Source organism: Xiphophorus hellerii, chromosome 10, assembly GCF_003331165.1.
Source record: "Xiphophorus hellerii strain 12219 chromosome 10, Xiphophorus_hellerii-4.1, whole genome shotgun sequence".
In the NCBI taxonomy this organism is placed as follows: domain Eukaryota; kingdom Metazoa; phylum Chordata; class Actinopteri; order Cyprinodontiformes; family Poeciliidae; genus Xiphophorus; species Xiphophorus hellerii.
In genome coordinates, this window is record NC_045681.1 from 15,743,054 (window position 1) to 15,759,236 (window position 16,183).

A 16,183-nucleotide genomic window follows, 5' to 3' on the forward strand; every position below is an offset into this window, starting at 1 on the left:
CAGCCGTTTCCCAGGCTTCGCTCCGGCTCACCTCCGCAGCCGTTTCCAAGGCTTCGCTGCGGCTCGCCCCCGCGGCCGGTTCCAAGGCTTCGCTGCGGCTGGCCCCCGCGGCCGGTTCCAAGGCTTCGCTGCGGCTCGCCCCCGCGGCCGGTTCCAAGGCTTCGCTGCGGCTCGCCTCCGCGGCCGGTTCCAAGGCTTCGCTGCGGCTCGCCTCCGCGGCCGGTTCCAAGGCTTCGCTGCGGCTCGCCTCCGCGGCCGGTTCCAAGGCTTCGCTGCGGCTCGCCTCCGCGGCCGGTTCCAAGGCTTCGCTGCGGCTCGCCTCCGCGGCCGGTTCCAAGGCTTCGCTCCGGCGCACCCGAGGCCGAGTCAGCCGGCGTTCCAGCCGGCGCACCCGAGGCCGAATCAGCCGGCGTTCCAGCCGGCGCACCCGAGGCCGAATCAGCCGGCGTTCCAGCCGGCGCACCCGAGGCCGAATCAGCCGGCGTTCCAGCCGGCGTTCCTTCCGAGACTCCCAGTGTTCCTTCCGAGACCCAGACCCCCAGCGCTCCGACTCAGACTCCCTGTGTTCCTCCAGAGACTCCCTGTGTTCCTACCGAGACTCCCAGTGTTCCTCCTGAGACCCTGACCTCCAGCGTTCCTCCTGAGACCCTGACCTCCAGCGTTCCTCCTGAGACCCTGACCTCCAGCGTTCCTCCTGAGACCCTGACTCCCAGTGTTCCTTCCGAGACCCAGACCCCCAGCGTTCCTTCCGAGACTCCCTGCGTTCCGACTCAGACTCCCTGCGTTCCTTCAGAGACTCCCTGCGTTCCGACCCTGACCTTCTGCGTTCCTCCTGAGACCGAGACCCCCAGTGTTCCTCCTGAGACCGAGACCCCCAGCGTTCCTCCTGAGACCCTGACCCTCTGCGTTCCTTCCGAGACCCCGACTCCCGAGACCCTCTACGTTCCCTCCGAGACACCGACTCCCGAGACCCTCTACGTTCCTTCCGAGACCCCGACGACCAAGACCCCCTGCGTTCCTCATAAGACTCCCAGTGTTCCGACTCAGACTCCCGGCGTTCCCACTGAGACCCCCTGTGCCCCACCAGAGACCCTGCCTCGGGGGGCTCGTCGTCACCGTCTGTGGGCGGCCCCCGGGACTCATCATCGCCGCCTCCAGCGCCGCGGACGGCCGCTGGACCGCCTCCGTGGTTCCCGCCGCCACAGACGGCCGCCGGACCGCCTCCGTGGTTCCCGCCTCCAGCGCCGCGGACGGCCGCCGGACCGCCTCCGTGGTTCCCGCCTCCAGCGCCGCGGACGGCCGCCGGACCGCCTCCGTGGTTCCCGCCTCCAGCGCCGCGGACGGCCGCCGGACCGCCTCCGTGGTTCCCGCCTCCAGCGCCGCGGACGGCCGCCGGACCGCCTCCGTGGTTCCCGCCGCCGCGGACGACCGCCGGACCACCTCCGTGGTTCCTGCCTCCTTTGCCTCCGCCCACCCTGTGGGTAGTTTTTTGTTTGTTTTTGGACTCTTGGCCCTTCTTGTGTTTCCGCCCACGATGGTGGGTTGTTTTTTGTTTTTCTGGACTCTGGCCCCCCGTCCAGCGCCCCTCCGCCCACCCTTGTTGTGTTTTTGTTTTTTCTGGACTCTGGCCCCCCATCCGGCGCCCCTCCGCCCACCCTTGTTGTGGTGTTTTTTTTTTTTGGGCGTCTGGTAGCCGCCCTTGAGGGGGGGGTACTGTCAGGATCTGTGTTTTTCCGTGTTTAGTTAGAGTTTTTTGTGTCCTTGAGTCTCTTCGTTGTCCTGTCCTCCCCTTGATTGTTCCCAGGTGTGTCTCGTTCTGTGATTACCCTCCCGTGTATTTAACTCCACCTGTGTTCCTTGTTCCTCGTCGGGTCCTCGTCTATGTTTCGTCAATGTCCAGTCTAGTCGTCGTCAATGTTAGTTCTGTGTCGTCAGTGTTTCCGTGTGCCTGCTGCTCGTTGTCTGGACTAAGTTTTCTCATTAAAACATCATCTATTCATCATACCTGGGTCCGCTGCCTCTGCCTCACCACCAACACCACACCGCTTCCTGACACAATTATGCTCCAGGATTATTTGTGACTTGCATTAGTTTTATATTTTTACAAAACTACATGATTTACTATTATTTTCACCTGCAGCATTAAAAAAGTGTTTTTAAACATTTTGCTACAAATGATTTCCAGCTAGTTTTCAGGTAGCTACATAAAAAGTTCAGCTGTAAGATGTTCCACTCATTATTCACAGAAAAGAAAAATAAAGCATACGCTGAGTTGAAATGGACACTCTGTGAGTCATATTAGGAGGACATTACATTTGTAGAAATTTTAAGAATCCAGGAAACTTCTGCACTCAAGTGACACTCAGTAATTATCTCAGATGTTGGAAATCTTTCAGCCGGCGTTGCGTTTAGATCAGATGTGATTGTGGAGAGGCAACCCCATTCATGGTCACAATCTTTTGTGACAGGTGAACAAAGAGCAGAAATAAATCTCAAAATTGAATGATGCAAAGAAAAAACAAAAAAATACATATGTGTGTACGGGCAGCTTGCACATCTGCTGCACAACATGTCAGGTTTTGGAGCGAGTCCTGCAGCGCTCCACACTTCACGTTGTACGAGGGAACTCTGCAGCTCTGCAGGAAAGAACTGCAGGTGATAAAAGTGAGCCGCCTGCAGATATAAAAACACGCTGAAAATATTTTGGAAATGAAGCGAAACAGAAGAGGCCCCAGAACAGCTGAGCAGACGAAATCCAATATCATCCAAGAATCTGATCATGTGACTCCCGCCGTTCGTCTTCTCAGTTAACTCTTTACAGTGACATTTTGCTCTGTTCTTACTACAGAAATGTTTCAATATCACATTAAAAAAAAGAAAAATAGTTTAATTCTGGTCTACTTTTAGTCTTTTTTTTAAAAATTGCATACAGATGACCAAGTTTATTAAGGATAAACTGTAAATATGGACTGACATCAACGTCAAAAACTTCATTAAGATGAGCCAGAATTTCATGTAATCTTCCAAATTTGGACTTTTAAAGTCTTTTCTTTTTTAACTCTTTTTTTTTTTCTTCAGCACCATTCATTTAGATTAAATTAATTAATAGATTAACATCTATTTCTAAACCACTTAACTCTGACTTACGTATAAACCGTATAAAGTTTTTATAATTTTAGTATATAAAAACTAAAAATCCAGAGGTGAATAAGTGTTGTGTCAGAAAGCAACAAAGGGCTCAGAACCGATTTTAAATGTGACATTTAGGGCCGTTTGTTCTTTATGTAAGCAAAATCCTCAAAAAAATAACAACTGGGTTTTAGATTCCAGGAGATAAATCTAAATAGCTTGTTAGCTCAGGACTTGCTAATTTCTCATTTTTGACCACATGTTGCACAGTGTGCCATCATGGTTGGGGACTGAAAAAGAAGTGAAAACCCAAAAGACTGGAGAGATAAACCTCAGAAACCCTGGAGAACCATTCATCGGGACCCAGGGGGAACACTTTAACAGCACAATAAACCCGTGGCGGCTCACTTCTTGCTGAGGTGGCGCGACACGTCCGACTTCCTGAATCCATCCAAGTGAAAGAGACGCTTGGCGAGTCGTTTGGCGGCTGCCACGTCGCCACGGTGACTGCCGTTGGTGAGGGTGTCGCTGCTGCCCAGACCCAGCCGGTCACTGAGGTCCTGGTCCAGCTCGGAGTCCGTCGCCAGACGGGCCTTCTCCCTGCTGACGGGGGGTGTGGGACGGGGAAATGATTAAAATGAAAAAACAGAAAAATGAAACCGATTACGATTCAGGATGAGAAAGCAGACAAAAAGAAAGTGGAGAATAATCAAGTAGAACGGGCAAAAGAAAAAAAATGACACGATAGATGGTGATTAAAACTAATTTCAGTAAACCAGTCATTCAAAGACATCTTCTGCCTTGGAGGGACAGTTCATGATCTTATTTTGAAGTGAGGCTTTTACATGCTACCTGCAGTGGATAACCATTTTGTTTTTTTCTTCATTTACCCCAGGGGTCATTGACCTTTACACTCCTAAGAGACTTTTGTACCTTCAGTCCAGCTGAACTAGATTTGTTTAGAACCAAAAATCTACATAAATCTTTGAAACAAAACAACTTTTTCTTATATCGACTATTGTGGGAAATTTGTTAAAATTTTTAGACTGAAGTACAATTTTACGCTTGCTTTGACGTTTAATATATTTTCTTCAATTAGAAATGTAATTTTGATCAGGAAAATTAGGTCAAAAAGCATGCTGTTTGCAACTTATTGCCACAAAAAAGCCACTTCATCAAAAAAAATCTTCCTTACTCTTTAAGGGTAAAACCACTAAACCTAGCATTTTGTGTTCGGTTTATATTTTAAACACTGCTAAACTCTTAAGCATTTTTAGACAGAGTTCTTAAGACATCTCAGTAAACCAGTAACTTTGGACAGAGTTCTTCTTAAGAACTTTGTCCAAAGAGCCACAGGTTGCACACCAGTGACCTAGTCTAAATGCAGATGGTTCTTTGGGCCAAAACTATCTAAAACTAGCAGCTAGTCGGACAAAGACCACAAAAAAAACCCCGGATCTCTACCATCTTAGAAGATCTTAGCAGGGTTTGATTGCTCTAATTCTAATAAAGATGTTTCTATTGATTATAGACAGTGTTAAAAAATATTTTTAACATAAAAAACACATCAATATTGTTTTAAAAAGTTGTTCCAGCTTTTATTTAATGGTGTTAAAAATACCAAACAGACACAATATGAGCTAATGTAAGTTAAAAAATAAATATTTGATAAATAAAACACTCATAAGTTGACAATATGTGTGAAGTATGAGACATGGCATAAAGGAGTGCTAAAATTTTTATTTAAAAATTATGTTATTTCAAGTTTTATTTTATTCCGAGTATAAAATGTAATAACCCATAATAGCTGGGCTTGCAGGTTTCCTCCATCTTTTCCAAAAGTAAGCTCATTGACAGCATTGGTTGGTTCATAAGTGCAAACTCATTACATCTAGATTATACTGTACTAATATTTTAAGCATGTTATGTCACACAGATAAAAGAGAATTACTTTTACAGCCTTTGCTAAACTGTGGATGAGAGAAATTGGGGTCTTTGGGTTCATTTAGAGGAAATAGTGACGATGGGGGGGGCTTTTCATCAAGAGCTGTGTGGCGTCTCATATTGAACCAGCTGGCCAAAGAAAACAATGACAGTCTGCAGTTACAATCCAAAACAAGATTTTATTTAGATTTCTCGAAGGGCGGCTGAAGGCAAGGAAACTCTTATCTGTACGTCAAAAGTCACAAAATAAAATAAAATGTAAATTAGTGGTTTCACCAGATGCACTGCAGCGCTTTGAGAAACTTTCTTAAGCTGTTCACATGTTGTCAAGTCACAAACACTTCAGTGTATTTGATCTGATTTTATGCGACAGACCAACACAAAATGGAGCATAACTAGAAAATCATACATAGTTTTCCTTTGCTTTACAAACACAAATCTGAAAAGTGTGGCTTGCATTTTTATCCAGGCAGCTTTGCACATCCAGAGTGAAATGTTTCTCCATTATCAGACTCAGTGTTGTGTCTTTCCATGGGTCCTGAGCAGGATTTAGCTCTGGACTTTGACTGGGCCGATCTAACACATGAATATTTAGGGGTTGGAGATTATCTAGAGCTAATTTAGCTAAATAAAATCATGCTGACTAAAACAGGATAGTTGCGGCAGACTTCTTCGAGGCAACAAATGATCTTGACTTTCTTTGTGTTGTGAGATCTAGCTGCATAGATACTGACAACTCAGATCTACCCTACAGAACCCCACATAAACAAAACCAAACAGAACCTTTAAGAAACGACAATAGAGGTCTGTCAGCTGAAACCTTATGTAAGGCACATCTCATCTGCAGGCTTTGGCCATTATTGGCATTTGTAAGATGAAACTGACCATATAAGTTTAATTGATGTTATTATGTTTCCAGAGTGAAAAACCTTCAACCAGAATAGAAAATTTATATCATAAACTTCCCTAAAATCATAATTCAACCCATCGCAATGACTAAAGCGTTTTAGACGGTGCTTCGTTTAAGCACTGTTAATTGGGAGCACAGGCCGCTATGGATGACTGAATTTTGATAGAATTGTCTTCTGGGGACTTTAGAGGAAAAGTCAACAATGAACCAGCCGTAAACTCTTCAGAAGTCTGAGCAACGTTTTTTGGATCAGACCACATCCATGTCGTGTTGATCTGCAGATCTGAAGACGCTCAATCTTCCACCATTGCATTGTTCGGTCTGGTTTCTCTTAACTTGCTCTTGAACATAGAGTCTCTATTAAAGAATAGATGTTGCTTCACAATACTCTCAAGGGTGCTGTTTTCCCTGTTTATACGCCCTTTTTTAATCATGTTTTCCTTCCACTCAACTTTCTATAAATAGGCTGGAATACAGCACTCTCTGAACAGGCAGGTCCTTAATTACTGAGATTTGTTGCTGACACTGCTAGTAGAGGGTGTGATTTACTCTCTGGTGGGTGACTTTTAAGTCAGAAGTCTTCACCATAATTGTGCAGCCTGTAACAGAACATTTCTGTTTTGATTTTTTATAGGTTTTGTCTAACAATATACATTTCAAAGAAAGTAAATGTTGTGTTTAACTTAGTAGCAAAGTCATAATCCTTGGAATTCCCAGAACTAAATGCTTAAGATTAATCAGTCTGTGTGTATGGGATCTATATAATTTAGACATCTAGTGTCAATCACCTCCCATGGGTGGTCATAATGTTCTGCCTGATAGGTGTGTAAACACCTTTTTCACCAAACAGGTGAGGCAGGTTCCAGGCCTACCTGCAGCAGGATCTCCGTTGTGTCAAATGCCGGTCGTCTCCAGCCGCAGAGGAACTTTGAAAGAAGGACACCGAGCGCGATGCCGCTGCTGATGCTTCACCTCCACCTCGCCTTCGACTGACCGCTCTCCTCCCCTTCGTATCGTACCCTGAATGCATCACCATCTAGTCCAGAGACCTAACGCGGAGAAACACCTCCCCCGAGACCGGCAGAGTCTGACTCCGTCCTGACTCTGGGCTGAGACTTCATGAGTTTTTCTTCACTTTCTCGCTGCCCCTCTCTGCGTTTGCCGTCATCTGAGCTTCACAGCAAGCCTCCATACCCGCTCAAACTGTTTGTCTGTCTCTATCTTTTCTCTGTCCGTTTGATGTTTTTCTCTCTCTTCCTTCATTTTACTCCTCCTCCTCTCTCTCTTTCTCTCTCCCTCCCTGTTTCCCTCTGTAAACATTCGCTCCTGCTGACCTCGCATTCAGAGCTTGGAATGAGACTTGGCTTGTGCATCTCCTCAAAAATCGCCTCCATTCATACCTTTCACTCACTGCATCTCCAACTACATACAGCCCGTCCGTCTATTGATGCCCGACAAACTTCTTTTAAGTGAGTGAAAGCTTTTCACACACCTACAGATTAAAAAGAAGCTAGAAGGTGTCGGGTTTCAGCTGGATATCTGTGGGCTGTGTGTCTCTGAACTTGTCCTGCCTGCGGCGAAGAGGACTTTTTGGGTTTTTTGTAAATGTCTGAGACTGTAGTGGAGTCTGTTTACAGCGTGTGCTTTATGAGGACTTGCAAAAGAGCTCCCAACCACAAGATTAACAGCCAGCGCTGTACTTTGGGCCACCCCACCTGTTAGCACTGACTCATCAAGGGACGACACAATGCCGAGAGGTCCTGAGAGAATTCCCGGTGTCAGCCTCTCTCGGCCCACTTGGCAGTTCCACACAATGAGCCACTGTCCAACGATCCAGACCATCTGAAAAGGGTGGCTCTACGAAGGAATGAGTAGGAGAAAAGGGGAGCGAAACTCCTACGTTTACAGCTCTTGCAAAAGTCTTTAAAACTCAAATATGTTCCACAGGGATTTTATGTAATAGATCAACACAAAGTACGCATAATTGTGAGGTGGGAAGAAGGTCATAGGGGGAAATGGGCCGCATCGTCTCCATCCAGGATTCCACAGCCTTTAGCAAAGTGTGATAAGGGCAACGCTGAGCAAACACTGACCTTCTCAACCCTGTTCTTGTGTGCAGAGTCTTAAAAAAATGAGGTGAAATTGTGACTATGTAACAAAAAAAGTATTTAAAACAAATAAAACAGGAATGTATCAGCTGAAACTGCAGACTGAACTCCTTACTTCCTTACAAGCACACACATAGTATTTAGTTCAAAGAACATTGCATTGACTTCTGTTCATTTTTCATTCTTTTCTACAATCCATGCAGTAAACCTAATCATTATTACATGCCCAACCCGAAACCTAACCCTGAACAAGAGGCTCTACCGTGTTAGAACCGGGCTTTGGTCCCCACAAGGCTCATCAGTCTTCACAAAGTTAGTAAATATGCCAGAAATGGTCCTAAGAATAACAGCTAAACAAGTACACACACATTATGTTTCTCTATCTTTACCAGGAATTTTCATTGACATCCATTAATTTCTTCAGTCTTACCTAAACCATTACCAGTACATACCTAACCCTAGCCTAAACACAATTCACACCTAAACCTAAACCCTGGCCCAAAATCAACACTTTTCCCCAAGCAGCCGGTCCCACAGTGTAGTGTGTGTTAGGAAAATGTATCAAATACACACACACACACAAAACCTTACAGAAGTTGAAAGCCAGACTCAACCAATGTCGTTTGGTGCCCTCTGGTGGACAAAGCAACAAGCGCGCTGGTTTTTCTGCCTCTGCAGTGCGGTCAGTTTCTAAATCATTGTGACAATGACAAAAAGTCAAACAGATAACGACCATAGTTTGACTTTAATATGTCATACAAGCTCAGTGGAAACATGTGGAGATAATGCTCCACATGTTTTAAGGATAGAATGATAAAAAGATTTTTAAAAAGCTCTTGAGCAGCATACTGGAATGAATAATCAAGGGGAGTCTTTCATAGCTACAGCAACAGCTTTCTGTTCTACCATACATTCACAAAAAGCCCACCTTCATGCATAAAATCAAAATATGCATTTCACCTACACTCTCATCCATGATACCTGGAAGCACAGGTGCATGAAAACACACACTGACAAGGAACTAGTCCAAGATGGATTTACACATTCCTGTGTAATCTGTGCGGTAGACAGCATGGGACCATATGCTGATGCTGTGACCTTCACTTTAAGCCACTGCAGCACTGCTTTTTTCAAGGAGAATCACACACACACACACACACACGCCCACCCCCACACACACACACATGTATAGGGATGTGCACACACAAACGCACATATGCTCTAAAGTTGGTGGAAAAGCATATTAGCTTTTTAATATGAAGAATATGAAGAATATTCAGGCAAAACTTTACACCTTGTTCTCAGAGGAAATAAACCAGCATTGATAGTTCTGTACAGATTTTCATTTGTTTCTTGACTCAACTGTGTCTAAAGCTGCCCTGATTTCACCAACCAAGATGTTAAAATAGGAACATCTGAAGTTCCTGGAAAAAATAAAATACAATAAAATTAACACTGGAATGTTTTTAACAACAATGTGCTTTTAGTTTCTCCTGCATGTCAAAAGTTTGTAACCTGCAATCTCAGCTTCAAATGGTAACAAATCACCCAATTTGCTTCTTTTAAGACCAACCAGAAGGAAAGTTTTAGTCCACATCCCTGTCATTAACTCCTGGATGGTGTTCAGCCAGTTGTTCAAAGAAAGACAAAAGAGAGCAGTGGACACACTCCGTTCAGCTCCAGACTCGGTCGCAGAATTAGATGTGTGCAGGCATTTGTGTTAGAAATTCAAAATGGCGACATTCTCAACATGAAACATGGCCCTTTTTTTACGGCTGGGTCTGGCCACTCTAAAGATGGAGCTAACTTCAGCTTCTACGTTCGCCTCAAGTCCAGTAGGCCGACTTCACGACAGACACACTCAGGTCCACTGTATTTATTCTAACAAAAGAGGAAATCAAGTTGACGGCAGTTACAGACGGCAACAGAAAAAAGGGGGGAGGAGCTGTCAGTTGCTGGTTGCTGTGGCAACCGCCAACTGCCAAGAGCAGCGTAACAAGGATAACATGTCTGGAGAAACGACTTTTTGACGAAGCAAAAAATAGACTCAAAGAATAAACAAGCACATTTTTTACAAATTTAAAATAAAAATAGGATAAATTAAAATAAAACCATATTACATAAGAAGGTTGTGGTTCTTTCCGTCGTGATCCATATGTGTGCTAACGTTTTAGGTGAGGGTCAGAATGAGAGGAACAAGGTAAAACTGAGTGTAATGTTGTATCTGGGTTGTGTTGTTTTCAATCTAAAACAAACGTCTCGGGGTTTAACTGTAATTTAGACCTTTGACTTAAACGTACAGAACATAGCAGAAAATCTGAGGTCGTCCAAGTACCGATTGTATTCAGTTTAAAGGCTTTTTCCTGTTTAGGCTTCTTTTTTTTAATGGCCTCATATGATGCATGTGCAATTACACCCCTGAAAACTTCCCTCCTGAGTGATCGGCGCTAATCTACAGCTTTAAACGCTGCGGCTCTACGGGTTTCGGGCTTTGAGGCAGATTTTGGGTCTCAACTGCAGGGATTTGCTCCCATTCAGCCAGAACATCAGTCAGCTCTCTCACTGACTCTGGCTCATAGTTTTTCCTGACTCTGTCGGATTAAACAGTTCCTGGATTTGTTCATAAACTTGGCTTTGCACGTAGTGGCAATGATTTAGTGCTGAGTTAATGTTGAAGTTTAAATTATGGCTTCAGGTTTGCATTACATTCAATAATGTTAACAGGTTTTTGAAATGAGCATCTCATAAAGTATATTTGGAAAACAACAACAATGATTAGTGGTTTTATGCTTTTGTTGCAAATATTTTTATGTTTCATAAACTTCTGTCTCTCAATATGACAGAAACAGCAACATCTCCAAGAGGAAACATGCATTATGTGTAAATTAAGAGGGACTGCTGAAAAAGCCAGTATCTTGACGTAATCGGCTGGATTTGGGTTGAAACAACCAACTGAGTGATTCAACGTTTTATAACTAGGATTGAATTTCAACATGCATAATTGACTGAAGTGGTGCAGTTGGTAGCACTGTTGCCTTGCAGCTAGAAGGTCCTGGGTTCGATTCCCGGCCCAGAGTTTGCATGTTCTCCCTTTGAGTGGGTTCTCTCTGGGTACTCTGGCTTCACAGTCCAAAAGCATGACTGTTTTGGTCCCTCTAAATTCTCCCTAGGTGTGTGTGCATGGTTGTGCGTCTTGTCTGTCTCTGTGTTGCCCTGCGGCAGACTGACGACCTGTCCAGGGTGTACCCCGCCTCTTGCCCAAAATGTTCACTGGAGCTAGGCACCAGCACCCCTCCGCTGAATTCAATTGACTATATTTCTATAAATAAGATGGATGTTTTCTACTTTTTTGTAAAGTGCCCTTGGATTACATAAGTTTTGGCACTTTATAAATAAACTGAAACTGAAACAAGTCTATTCCTGTCTAACTAAAAATGTACCACTCATTTTTTTAGATTTTGTTTTCCTGATCAGTATATTTCTTGGCTCGCATTTCTTTTTTGCTGGCTAACGTTTTACTTCAACCACTTGACAGGGTTCAGTAAGTATATTGATGTTACTAGTGAGCCACAAATGAGGGAATTAAGAAAAGGGCAAGTAAATGTGTTTATTTTTCTTACTGTCTTATTTTGTTCTTATAATGAATCAATCAACATAAACTAAAGTTTAACTCCTAATTCAATTACAATCGATCTGGATCCAGGGGAAACCTCCAAACAACAGTCTGCTATTTTGGAGACTACTGTTTTAAGGACTTTTATCACCAGAGTTTTCCTGTATGACAGTGAGTAGGTGGGCATAGTGGCTCAGATGAACTACAAACTGAACATTTTATGATATTAATCATATTCCTACCCATGAAAAGCTGTTCTGTCAATATAAATTCCAGCACACAAAAAGACTTCACATGTCCTACAGTTAGATGGTACAGAATTAGGAAATCAATCCCTCAGTTTTGTGGTAGACATCCACTCTATATTGTTTTACCTGACAATATAGATATAAACCGATTCTGATTTGTCTTTAGGAATTGTAATGTACAAAGATAAATTAGCAACATTCAAAGGATTTTTGAAGCTTTCCTGCTGTGAGCAATAGAAAATGATTTATAGTAGGAGCAGATTTGAATTTCCACTGCCGTGCCAGAGAGAGCAGCCAACTCTGTACAAAGGCACTGAAACCTCAACAAGATAAAGGAAAGCAACGTCCACATTACTCTTATCTTTTATAGTATTGCTCTCTCTCCCCTCCTTGCAGCCTGAATATACCTGCCCTGTTTACTTAAAAACAAGCTCTAAGTTTGTTTTTAAATACCTCACTGATGCTATAAGTCACAACCTAAGAGTGTTCTAATGTCAGAATAAGATTTTTGGGTTTCCAACCATCTGAACCATCTGTGTTTTCATTACAAACGTGTGCAAAACATTGTTGATATTCCACCAGTGTCAAAAAGACAATTTCGCAATTGTGATGTTCCATTAAATAAGAGACACAATTAAGAGTTTGTTGCTGCAGTAAGTCAATAAAAAACACGATGTGCCATCATCCTCCTAACACTTTTTATCTTTTTCATGTGAGATCACGACTCGCATGATGCAAAAAAAAATTTCCATTGGTTTTCTTACACTAATTTTGTTACAGTTGAAAAACCATCTCATTCTAGCGCAAAAACTTTTTATTGAAAAATCTGAATTTTTCCAAAATTGGCGTATTTCCATTAAGCAAGTTTATTTTTGTAATTCCAATTTTTGTAATTTTAAGGTCAATGGGAATGCAGCTTGTAAGACGTGAAGCTGTGAAGTGCCCCATGAGGGATAAAATGACATTATCTGACTGGCTGAGTTGATGAAGTGTTTGGTTTATTGTTTTCTGACGAAAACATGCAACATGTTGGCGTCCACAAGCCTGTAACGGGTGACCTTCCCTTCGGAGGAAGACTACCAGCTGTGGGAACCCACCTGGACAAAGAGAAAGACGGGTTGATGTACCAGCTGCTCCCCAGCTGTGCACACTCTCGCCCTCTTGGCATCACATCATCCGAGCCGCTGCTCAGCCTCTCACTGGAGGGGGCCCGCGTGGCGTCCGAGTCCCCCGTCACCGTAAAGATAGAATCGGACAGACTGGGCCTCTCGTGGTGTGCCAACGGGGCGAAGCTGAGCTGCACAATCTGACGGGCGCTCTGGTACACCGGCCCGTGCATGGCGGGCGTCAGCGTGGGCAGATCGAAGCTCAGAACAGTTTGGGTGCTGGAGGTCAGCAGCTCCTCGCTGTCCAGGCTGTTGTAGGACGTCCCTTTGGCTCGGTGGGACTCCATGATGCTCTCAAAATGGCTGCTGAATGTATCCTCAGCGGCGCAGCGGGGACCGGAGACCAGGATGGGGGACTTGAGGGCCGGATTGTGGTTGTCGAAAAATGTTTCCATTGGTCTAAACGGGAAAAGGGTTTTTATGTTAATGGAACAAATCGGATGTTGCCAGGATGAAAACCTACTTTTTCATCCTGAATAATTAATGTGAACATGTGTGTTTACGACCAAGCTGGAAATGAGGTCGGAGGAGACATGCAGATTCAGATCCAGATTTATGCTGGAGCAAAACTCCCCCACAGCTCAGTTTTCTTTTTATATACACTCACTGGCCACTTTATTAGGCACACCTTTTCACTTGCCTGTTAGCATGGATGGCCAACCCCCCAATCGCATGACAGCAGTTCAATTCATTCATTCATCTGAGCCAGCAGCAACCTTTACTCTCCAAATACAACTCATCTAAAGGCAACTTATAATTTTATATTTATATAAACTATAGGAAATTAGTTGTCATTTTTTAAGAACCACCTATTTATTTCTATATTTAGGATTTTTACGCTGCAGATAAAAAGAGGATGAATTTTTTTCTTCTGTGGGATGGAAAATTATTTTAAAAATACAAAAGTACAGAGATTCCAACCTAATGACAAAAAAGATTTTAGTGCAATTCTAATGACAGCAAAATTCACTAGAATGACTTTTAATGTCTTTTTTTTTTTTTTTAGGAAATTCGATGCAAATATTTCAGAATAAACTGAAAAACATGCATTTGTTGGTATATCTAAATTTAAAAATATTAGTTGGTTCTTTTTTCATTTTTAGTCAAAGTAATTAAGATCCATTGTGGAAGGTCCAAAGAGTCATTTATGGCTCCGGAGCCGAAGGTTGCAGACTCCTGATCCAGACTTTAAGACAACTTGTTGAATTTCTAACAGAGGGTTCGGACATTTCTAAAAACAGGAAGTTGAGGCTGAAAATCACGTAGGCTCACCAACATTTTACAATAAGAGATTGGAGGAAAGCTGTCTAGTCTGATGAGTCTAGATTTCAGCTACAAGTCAGCTGGTGAGCCAGAATTGAAATGTTACTAAAGGTGATGGTTATGTAATGCTGTGGGGATATTTTCTTGGCACTTTACACAAATTTTCTGACATGTATTTCCATATTTCCAACAGGACAATGGAACAAATCACAGCTCAAATAACCTCAAACTATTTTCTTTAACGTGAAAAAAAGTTTATCATAGTCTGATAGCCGATGTGGCCTACAGACCTCTGTCTAGTGGAACATTTGGGATGTGAAAAACACATGTACTGCATGATATTTTTATGATGAAATGGACCAATATCTCTGAGGAATTGTTCAACCTGTAAGGCAGGAGTGTCAAACTCCAGTCCTGGAGGGCCGCTGTCCTGCAACTTTTAGATGTGCCTCTGCTGCACCACACCTGAATAGAATAATTAGGTCATTAGCAAGGCTCTGGAGAACTGATCTACACAAGGAGGAGGTATTTAAGCCATTTCATTCCAGTGTTTTGTACCTGTGGCACATCTAAAAACTGCAGGACAGCGGCCCTTGAGGACTGGAGTTTGACACCCCTGCTGTAAGGGATTAAAGCAGCTCAGAGAGCAAAGGTCATCCATCTTAGTACTAGCGAGGTGTGCCTAATAAAGTGGCCGGTGAGTGTGTGTTTTCAGCCTGAGGGAAACTTGTTCACCTCGTCAGAAGATGCCCAAACACCTCTGGGTCCTCTTCAGCAGCATACCGCTGCTTCCTGCTGTCGCCTTGCATCCTCACGCTCGCCCAGCTCACCATTTCCTCTTCTTCCTCTTCCTCATCCTTCTCTTCTTCATCCTCACTCCCCTCTTCCTCCTCCCCACCTGTCCTCCTATAGGCCAGCCCCCTCAGAGGGCTGCTCCCAGCCCCAGATGTGCCCTGCACGCTGCGGTTGCTGCCAAAGGCGGAGTCGGCGTCGTCCTGCTCCGCCAGCAAAATCTCGTCGATGTCCGTCTCGCGGTAGCAGCGGAGCGGGACGGCATCCAGGTCCGTTTCGGAATACTTCAGCGTCCGGCGAATGATGCCCGTTTTGGGGGACATCCCGATGGCGGCAGGGGGAGGAGTCACCAGCTCGACCTCCACGTGCTGAACGTCGTGATTGGCCGACAGCAGAGGCAGGGAGGATGGAGGAGTCGGGGTGGGAGACTCGCTGGAGTTACCACTGGGGGGCGCTGTGGAGGCCTCCAGGGAATCTAGAAAGAAGCATGATTTAATAACATGATTAATATGAGGAAATGGAGCTCAGATTGATCTTTTATGCATACAATCATGGGAATAGGAGTGTGCATTATTAGTTCTAGGTGAAATCTTGCTAACTATGTTCAGATCTTTGCCAGGCTCGAATTAAAGAATCCATACTTTCATGTCTGAGCATTTCACAGTCTGAGCTTTCTATTTCTTAAATCTCTAGGCATTTTAATAAACTTTCTCGTAGAAGGACCAAAAACCTCAGAAGAAGACACTGACTGCAACTTTCTTCTTCACAAAATGTTAACCAGAATGGAGTGGTACTAGATTTTAGCGGTTGTAAGAGTTCTCTTTTGTCTGTAAAACCTACAAATCATTTCTCCCGCTATTGCTAAGCTTGCACGTTTGTTTTGGTTGCATTTACCCAGAATGCCCTGCACTATAGTCTACTTCCTGCTTTTGGAGCGGTCTCTGGTCCGCTTGGTGTTTGCATTTCCATTCAAACCGAGTTCCCTTCAACATAACTTAGACCTGGGTTTT

General features: G+C 44.0%; 1 protein-coding gene across 5 annotated transcripts in view; it reads right to left on the reverse strand.

Annotated features, from left to right (window-relative positions):
* The window catches only part of LOC116726953 (PH and SEC7 domain-containing protein 1-like), a 60,645-nt gene that overhangs the window by 41,047 nt on the left and 3,415 nt on the right, over nt 1-16,183 (reverse strand). The window contains exons 3-5 of one of the 5 annotated variants that reach the window (XM_032573922.1): nt 15,117-15,648; nt 13,050-13,517; nt 3,538-3,729 (exon numbers count right to left, since the gene is read on the reverse strand). In XM_032573922.1, the coding sequence (XP_032429813.1) occupies nt 3,538-3,729; nt 13,050-13,517; nt 15,117-15,648 (1,192 nt within the window). Of the gene's footprint in view, nt 1-3,537; nt 3,733-6,855; nt 7,712-13,049; nt 13,518-15,116; nt 15,649-16,183 lie in introns of those variants that run through there. The other 4 variants (XM_032573921.1, XM_032573924.1, XM_032573923.1 and 1 more) reach the window with 4 other exon arrangements.